This window comes from Epinephelus moara, chromosome 6 (genome assembly GCF_006386435.1).
Source record: "Epinephelus moara isolate mb chromosome 6, YSFRI_EMoa_1.0, whole genome shotgun sequence".
Lineage (NCBI taxonomy): Eukaryota > Metazoa > Chordata > Actinopteri > Perciformes > Serranidae > Epinephelus > Epinephelus moara.
Window position 1 is genome coordinate 42528067 of NC_065511.1, and position 9784 is coordinate 42537850.

At 41.6% G+C, this 9784-nt stretch overlaps 1 protein-coding gene across 1 annotated transcript in view; it reads left to right on the forward strand.

The window, feature by feature from the left end:
* Positions 1–380: 380 nt before the first annotated feature.
* cmtm7 (CKLF-like MARVEL transmembrane domain containing 7) overlaps positions 381–9784 on the forward strand; it is a 23212-nt gene continuing 13808 nt past the window's right edge. The window contains exons 1-3 of the mRNA XM_050046381.1: positions 381–604; positions 5079–5255; positions 7228–7326. Of these exons, the coding sequence (XP_049902338.1) occupies positions 494–604; positions 5079–5255; positions 7228–7326 (387 nt within the window). The 5' untranslated portion in view covers positions 381–493. The remainder of the gene's footprint in view (positions 605–5078; positions 5256–7227; positions 7327–9784) is intronic.

The following is a 9784-nucleotide window of genomic DNA, read 5'->3' on the forward strand; positions in this document are numbered from 1 at the left end:
AATTCTTTTATTCTACGTCTCATTAAATACTACTACTACTACTAACTTTCTTTTTCAACTTTTAACTTTTAACTTTCAAACATCGATGTGTGAGGTTTAAAAAATCTAACAACTAATTTATGATGGAGGGAGGGTCATGAATTTTCTGCCAGTCACTCAGGGAGGATCAAGAAAAACATATGTGTATCTTCAGGGAGGGTTAAGATAAAACAAAACTAAAAAAAAGGGAAAAACAAAGTCACTTTGCAGCCACCCCTCACCTCTGATTAGTAAACAACAGTCCCTTCAGAAAACACCTTCTCCTCTGACTCATGTCTTTTATTGTGAAATCTCAGACCGGAAGTCGCCGTGTTTATCCGGTTTGCCTTGACGGGGTGTAACGTTCGGACAGACGGTCTGCACCGTTACCAGTCGACGGTGTCTCTGCTGCAGTTTAACTTGTGTTCAGATTTATATCTCTCACCGTGTTGTTTACCGGAGCTCCACCGTCAACATGTCGCACACCGTCATCACGACAACAACAACAACCAGGACTCCCGGTGACGGAGGTCTGAACATGGGCTACACCCGGACCATCCCGGGACTCATGAAGATAGGACAGATGGTGAGTTTACCCGGGATGTCACACACCGACACACCTGGATGTGTTAGCTAACGTTAGCCGTTAGCTTCACCGCTAACATACAATATGAATATTATATTTAATATCACAGTTAATGGAGACAGAGAAGTTTAATGTAAGGTGATAAATATGTGGTGTTTTAAAATGGAGTCTGGCTCTGAATGTTAGAGAGGAGTTATTAATATTAATATGTTATTTTAAACACATGACACACTGACATCAATAATGATATGAAGCAGTGGAAAATAACTACATTTACTCTTGTACTGTACTTTTTAAAGTACTCATACGTTACTTGAGTATTTCCCTTTTCTGCTGCTCTGTACTGCATTTATCTCATCACTGTAGTCAGATTAACAGCAGAATATATATCAACAAATATCCCAAATTACTATATTATAATGTCTGTAAGACTTAATTTATACTTATATTTATAAATACCAAAATTTAAAAACCAAGACTTGTTTTTGTTTCCATTTTTTACAGTTTTAACTTAAAGATCAAAGACTTTTTTATACACCTATAAGTTTATTTATCTTAAATTTGGTCACAAACATGTTATAATCTGTGTCAGTGAGCTCTTCTCCTTCTCTAAAATAATCCATCCACCTGACAGGTGTGTCTGATTAAGCATCATCATCACTACACAGGTGTGTCTCTGGATGGTCACAATGAAAGCTCACTCTAAAATGTGACATTTGATCACACAACACAACCACGCAGGTGTCACATGTTTTGAGGGAGCGTGTTGTTGGCGTGCTGACTGCAGGAACGTCCACCAGAGCTGTTTCCTGTCAACTGAGTGTTCATTTCACGACTATATGACGTCTCCAGTGTCGTGTCTGTGAATTTGGCGGTACATCCAACCAACCTAACAACTGCATAAGACGGTCACAGTGACAAACTGCTGTCAGGTCAGGACCCTGGTGAGGATGGCGAGCGTGTAGATGAGCTTCAGTGAGACGACTCCTGACAGTTTGTGCTCAGTGTAAGAGCCACTTAAACACATGTTAATATTTGGTTAGAATTTCTGTGTTGACATATCATATAAATTCTGATGATCTTTAAGTTTACACAACAGTTTCTGTTTATGCGTAATAGTGTAGTGTATGTTAGTGGACTGTACTGAGGTATGGTTATATTTACTTTATTTGTGTGTTAGAATACAGGCACAAGTTATTTATGTCAGGTGTGGTGCAGTAACGCTGGTTAATGTGCATGACAAAAGGAGATTGTGGAAACATTAAGTTTGTGTTGATTTAGATCCTAATAAGTTTTGACAGTGTTACGCAGTGTTGAAGCGTAATTACGGGAATACGATGAGAATTTATAGAAATAGGACATGGAGTCAGTAGTGGAGCGTACAAGATGTAATCAGGGCTGGGCAGTATGACAAAATTGTCATATCACGTTTTTTAAAAAAAATCATATCGGTTTCACGGTATTTGACGGTATTTTTCTCGGGTTCGACCCACTTGACATGCTGCTGTGTTGTGCGGCCTGAGCTGCTCACCTGTGTGTGTGTGTGTGTGTGTGCGCACATTTCTGTGTGTGTGTGTGTGTGTGTGTGTGTGTGTGTGTGTGCGTGCGTGCATTGGGGCAAAACTCCGCCGTACGCGATACAGAGGGCAGAGGAGAATTGTAAATGTGCAACCATGTAGAGACAGAAATGACATGCGGTCGTGTAGATAAGATAATAGAAGGCGATTTATTTTGTTTAATAAAAGGACAAGGTATAGACCTGTTCTATGGGATAGAGCTAGAACTGGATATGAAGCGTCCGTAGCGCCAAATAATAATGTAACGGTAGTTTCTAAAGAGCTAAGATAAAAAATCAGCAGCGGCAGCATAGGAAACACTGCTCTTAATGGTATGAGCTCCTCTGGGTCACCGTGTATAGTTGTTTTGTTTTCAGGACTCTCCGGCAGTCATTCTCGCCTCTAAACTTTTCTCTATGCTCTCACTCTAGCCGGCTCTAGCACGCCTGTGATGTGCAGCGGTGAAATGGGTCCCCGCTGAAACACTTTCCTGCTGCGCACGTTCTGGACGTTGTTTTGGCTATTCACTGTTATTGCGGTATATGAAAAATTCATATCATAATGAAAATAAATACCGGTTTTCGGTACGAACCGATGTACCGCACAGCCCTAGATGTAATTTTGTAAGGACTTGGCCGGTCGTTTTGTCTTCCATTTTAGATTCTCAATAAACCTCGTTAAACTTTTTCTCTGTCTCACGTCAGCACTGTGGATCTCCAGGAAAGGAACGGAAACACGAGTCAAAACCGAGACACCTCACAAACTAAGTGGCAGAGGAGCTTTGGCATGTTGAAACAGCCACTACACTAGGGATGCACGATAATATCGGCATGTCATCGGTATCGACCTACATGCTTTTTCTTATTCTGCACAATGAATGAATATCACAGACACTGACTGAACAGTATTTCATGTCTCCATCTGCTGGTGGGCCGTCATGATAAGAGTATGTATGTATAACATGATGTTGATTCCACTACAGAGGAGACTTGATGATCACTAACATTAGGTGGGAAAAGTGGATATATATCGATATCTGTATCAGTATCAGTTATCCGTCAACTAAGTTGTTATACTGTATATTGACATATCAGATTTGGCAAAAGATCCAATATCTTGCATCTCTATATTTGTTGCATGAGCTGTTTGGGTGGCTGGTCTCAGACCATCTTGCAGGACTCTGGGTGTGGAGGTCCTGAGCTGGTGTGGCTACATGTGGTCTGCAGTTGTTAGGTTGGTTGGATGTACCGCCAAATTCACAGACACGACACTGGAGACGTCTTATAGTCGTGAAATGAACACTCAGTTGACAGGAAACAGCTCTGGTGGACGTTTCTGCAGTCAGCACGCCAACAACACGCTCCCTCAAAACATGTGACACCTGTGTGGTTGTGTTGTGTGACCTTTTATTGTGACCATCCAGAGACACACCTGTGTAGTGATGATGCTGTTTAATCAGACACACCTGTCAGGTGGATGGATTATGTTAGAGAAGGAGAAGAGCTCACTGACACAGATTATAACAAGTTTGTGACCTAAATTTAAGATAATAAATCTTTCAGTACATTAAAAAGTCTTTAACAGAAACCCGTGAAAGATGGGAGCAAAAACAAGAGTCTTGCTTTTTAATTTATTTCATAGATAGATAAATCAATAAAGTCTCATTGGCATTATAATATAGTAATTTAGAATATTTGTTGATATTTTCTGCTGTTAATCTGACTACAGTGATGAGATAAATGCAGTGCAGAGCAGCGGAAAAAGGAAATACTCAAGTAAAGTATGAGTACTTTAAAAAGTACAGTACAAGAGTAAATGTTCTTAGTTTCCACTGCTTCATATCATATCATTCTCTGTCTCCATTAACTGTGATCGTGAAATATAATATTCATATTTTCTCTGGTCTCCATACAAACTGCATTTAACAGTGAAGCTAACGGCTAATGTTAGCTAGCACATCAAGGTGTGTCGGATTTTAACAAATTTATGGCCAAAATTTGAGAGAATATTGAATGCATGAACAAAACATTTTTTTTTAACTTAATCCTGTGAAAAAGGGCTGTGTTTTAATTTTTATTCCGTATAAATATGTGCAGTGTTTAAAACGAGGAGGATAGAGGTGTAAAATATTGACCAAATAACGTGCGGTTGTTCACAGTATGAAGAACATGGGTAAAAAGATTTGCAAAAATGAGTTAAATTTGAGATAACATGTTAATAAAAGTCAGTTTCCATGTGCAGTATAAACACAGGTATCAATATGTGAAAGTTTCCTGTAATATCAACAGCTGACTGACTGAACTGTTTGACTCATCTTTTACCTTTTACCTTTTTTATCTGTAAAAACTCAGAGGATCCAGGACAAAGATATTAAGTGCAAAACAGTGCAGAAGTTAAAATACAAGGATGATACGATATATTTGAAATTAAATATTAAACATGAAAAATAAAATGAGCTGTTTTATCTGTGTTTTAGCTCCACTGCTCGTTCTCCCTGAATATTAAGAGCATATTTTATTTATATTCTTCATACAAAATGTATAAATTCCTCTGTGCATTCCTCCAACATGTTGCATAGGAGGGAAAACCTGTCAGCACAGTGCATGATGGGAGCTGTATGTCAGTTTCATGGCCATCGATGTTGCGACAGGATTTCCTGCAGTGTTTCACTTCAGCTGAAACACCTCTGCTTTGAAACTCTGCAGAAAATCCTGCTGTATCATCGATGGTCTGATGGACCGAGATACAAGTACCCACTCTGTAAGAAGAGAATGATGTCATACAGAGTCTTCATCAATCAGCCAGAGGTTTCCTGATGATGAGACCCATGTCGAGCAGACTGTCAGCACACTGATGCTTTAAACCAGAGCTGCAGCTTCAGTGTTTTAAAAGTCTCTCTGTGATTTGTTTCCCTCCAGCTCGCCCTGCTCGTTGCCTTCCTGTGTGTCCGTTGTGCCCGGGGCTGGCCCAGCTGGGCGGCCTTCCAGTACTTTGAGGTGGTGGCGCTGTGGTTCCTCATCGCCTTCCTCATCTTCTTCCTCATGCACCTGTTCAGGCTGCAGGCGAAGATGCCGTGCATCAACTGGCCGCTGACGGTGAGCAGGAAGAAAAGAACATTTCCACACAGTGTGTGAAACATTAAAGCTTCCTCAGGCCTCAGCAGGTTTATCAAACAGTCTGCGTGTTAACCTGATCTCAGTCTCTCTTCTGCTTCTCACTTGTGGAACAAAGACCTGTTTGTTTGTCCCCAGAGTCGCTAACGGGGGATGAATTATTATTTAAGTTACACAAAGTGTGTCTTCAGGGTCAAAAAAGGAAGGAAGGAAGCTTCTGTGGTGATGTTGCAACTATTTGCTTAATCTCATGAGTTTATCATAAAGATTCACTTCCTGAATATTATTAGCTTTTTATAGCTCTGAAAAACTTATGAAAACCACCATGTTTCCTCTCTGCTGCTGTCCACTCAGCTGTGAACTGATAGAGTTTCAAATTATAGTCAGACTGAGACCAATATTGATACCTGAGAGTTTAAAAAAAATCAGATGATGATAGTTTTCTTTTCACAACTCCTAATCACCAGAGGACCCACGATACGATATTACTGTAATATTGCGATATGCTGAGAATTTGCGATTAAAATATAGTGCGATTTATGACCTTGTTTTTCCAACTGCAGATTATTTCCTCAAAGGAAAACTTTGTCAACATCCGTTTGACCTCTTAGGTAAAGTTTTCAGTCTGTTCATCGAATTAAATCATTTTTATTGCAACAGAATGTGACACAGAGCAGACTGACTGACCAACACTGTCATAACACCTGTCAGAAATGCTACACACACCTGACAGACTGAACTGTGGGTTTGAATATGAGTGGGTTTAGTGTTAGCTCCTTCTTAGAACCCATCGGCTATATTCGGCGTCTGACTTCCGGCAGACGGCGATACAGCCTCTGGGGGCAGACCCCCGATATTTTGGCATTCTGGTTTGATTTGGGCGGAGGAGGCGAATTTCTGTTTCCGACTTCCATTTATATATAAGTAAATATGCTGAACCATTGTGATCGATTCAGAGTTTGCAGTGACGCCAATTATGTTCCGCCTCGTTCGTTCACTGCATGGAGCGTTTAACCTGGCAACAACTGCAGCCGGCTCAAACGTGATTTGTCAATATCACGTGGACTTCAAACAGCCTACAACCGGAAACCAGGGCTCTTCCGCTCTTCTTCTGGAGGCAAGATCTCCGGGGTTTGCCTACAGACTCTACATTTACTGAATGTAGAGTCTGTATATAGAGACTAGCGTTAGCTTGGTCAGTTGTCAGCGGCTAACGCTATCTCTGGATGGTGGCGTGTGAGGTCAGCCCTCATGTTCGTAGTATTCCCAGAGTATTTTATCCTCATATGACTCTGCTGTAAATCACATGTGTCATATCCAAGTCCTCCTTTCTTTCTGCGTTAAAACATCCAAAATAAGTCCAGACGTTTGATTTAAATGCCTCCATCTTTGATTTAACTGAGACCTCTGTGACCTCACCAGGGAAAAAAACATCAGCACCATCTAGTGGACCGAAAAAGCAACTGATTTTATTATTCTCAGACCAAAAGTTGGATTCAAATGTGTATTTGCACAAATAAATAATGTACACTGTAAAAGATAAAAAGGAAAAATATCACGCTTTATCGATATTTTTCGCCCACCCCCAGTGGAAACACGTGGGAACTCTTCATGTGTGTTTTTCGTACTGTACAAAGAGCTGTGCGTTTGGTCGAGTCGGCCTCGGTCTTTTCCTCCTGCTGTTTTTGTTGGAGGGAAACAAAGTCTGCAGGACGACAGCGGACGTTCTCATGATCGTCTGCAGGATAATCCACCATTAGAAGACAGAATACCCGCAGTGACAGTCGTCCTCACACACAGGGTGATTGTGTGGAGACAGATAATACTGGAGTTTAGAGGCCTGAAAGAAGACAACTATTGTCTCGAGGTTAATCAGGTTATGAGAAGCTCATTAGGAAGTTTCCTCTCAGAGTCTGAGTCTGTCACTCAGATTGTCTCGTTTCTGCTGTTTCAGGAGTTCTTTCATTACTCTGTCGGGACTGTCCTCATCTTCATCGCCTCCATCGTGGCTGCTGTGAAGAGTGGAGGAGTGTCGGCGCTGGTGGTCGCATCGGTACGTAAACACACAGACGTCACATAAACCTGGGTAAATCTACACAAGAGTGTAAACACATGATCACTCCTTTCACCTCTGAGTCTGTTTGTGAAGGCAACGTGAGGCAGAGTGTGCCAGGTCTTCATCAGCAGTGGAGCGAGAAGTGTTTTCATCACAACAGAAAATAAAAACATTTAAAAACAATAGTAATTATCTTTCGGCTGATGAGGAGACGATGATGTGATGTTTCATCATCTCTGTCTATTAAACACTCAGGAGTCATGTGACACTGTTGCTCAGTGTTGTGTTTAATGTATAGAGTGTGAGTCAGTCTGTCTGTCTGTCAGTCAGCTCAGTGTCAGCCTCTGACGTACTGACCTCAGACCAGCTCTCACCCTCCCTGCAGTCTGAGCTGGGCTCTGTTAGCATGAGCTGTCGGAGCTGTTTGAAAAATACTCTGACGGTGCAAAACATAAAACTCAGGCCAGGGTTGTTTTTTCTTTCGTAAAGGGCAAATTCACCACCTTTATGTGGATGTATAATCAGTGTTGATGGTGACTGTAGTCAGCAATAAATTTCTCAGTGTGTGTGTGTGTGTGATGGAGAAAGCTGAGTTCTGCTTGTGGAGTTGTGCCAGCGGTGCCTACGTGTACAAGGATGCATTGCATGAAAGCCTCTGACACCCATAACTTCAGCTAGCTTATAACTATGGCTTTGTTGGTCAGAAGTTGGTTTGTTGGTCGTTAGGTGACAAAAAACATTGACTGAGGAAATTACTGCAAGGTATTGAATCACAAGATCAAATTGTGATCAAATCATGAGGCTACTTAAATCAAATATTGGTTAAATTGTGTGCAGAACTGAAACAGTGTAAAGAGTATATGGCTGGCAACTCTCAGTTTTACAGTTACACCCAATTCATGCAATTAAAATACTGTTTAGAGACCACAGTGTGCAGAAAGCTGGGTAGTGACCGAAAGAATGAGGTCACAGATACAAGCGTCTGAAATGAGTTTCCTCTGTAGGGTGTCTGGGCTCAGCCTTAGAGATAGGGGGAGGAGTCAGACATCTGGAGGGAGCTCGGAGTAGAGCCGCTGCTCCTTCATGTTGAGGTGGTTCAACATCTGATCAGGATCCTCCTGGGCGCCTCCTGTTAGAGGTAATTCAGGCACGTCCCACTGGTAGGAGGCCCCGGGGCAGACCCAGAACACACTGGAGGGATTATATATCTCATCTGGTCTGGGAACACCTCGGGGTCCTCCAGGAGGAGCTGGGAAGTGTTGCTGGGGAGAGGAACGTCTGGGGTGCTTTGCTCAGCCTGCTGCCCCGAGACCCGGCCTTGGATAAGTGGTTGAAAATGGATGGATGGATGGAGTATGCAGAAATATTTAAAAACGCTGTTTTGAAAAAGGCAATGCTCCTTTTTCCCTCGCCAAAATTTAGCGCAAAGTTGGATCATTATTTGGCCCTCTTTTCAACCAGATATCATAACATGGGTGGTGCCAATGGATGCTCTGGGTGCTCCAGTTTAATATGATACCTCTACAGAAAATTCTGTGAGTACAGATTCTGTCAGGGCGGCTTATAAAGTCTGAACGTGCACTCAGAGCGGGGGCAGAGATGGTCACGGAGAAAGAACTACAGATTTTGCAGCTGCTGATCTCAGCTCTATTGGTCAATGTATGAATTAATTGCTTCTATTGGACATCCACATAAAAGATAGCACATTTTATCTTAATTGGACGGAGTTTGTTTTTCATGATGCAGTTGAAAGTACAAGCCAAGGAGAGTAAGTTAACCTTTGTCAGAGTTTTAGACTCAAGGTCAAGAATGAACATCAACAATCAAATGTGGTTGCTGAGAAGAAAAGCAGCTGCATATTAAATATGTTTGTGACAGGTTTATTTATGTCCTGCAGGTTTGTACTCTGCACAAAATGTTATCGTCATTCTTTTATCTAATGATGTTGTGTGTGGCTGTGTAGAGCAGACGCAGAGTGAGTGCTCTGTCTGACCGCCCTCCACGCTAAAGCAAAAACTATTAAAATTCCACCAGGAGTTTCTCCGCCCTTCCTGGTCCTGTCAGTCTGTCCTCGCTCTTGTTACACAGGAAGTCACTTTGACTTCACTGATAATATTGTTTGTCTGATTAATCTGTTCCCACATAACCTCACATCTCCCCTGAAAATCAGTCTTCATATTTTGTTGTTTTATTTGTAGAGCAGACTTTGCAAACTGAACAGCATCTGCTTTATAAGAGAAACTAGTCCATACCTGTTGAGTGCACAGTTGCCCACGTACAGTTTCACATGGTGTGTGTTTGGGATACAGGTCATAGGAAACTGCAGATTAAATAGTCAACTGAACCCATTAAGAAGAGCAATGTATTCAGACAGAGTGTTTGTGAATTTGATAGTACGATTGCTTTATTGAAAGTACAGTAGATTGACCACGTCAGTGAATAGAAAAAGTGGGCT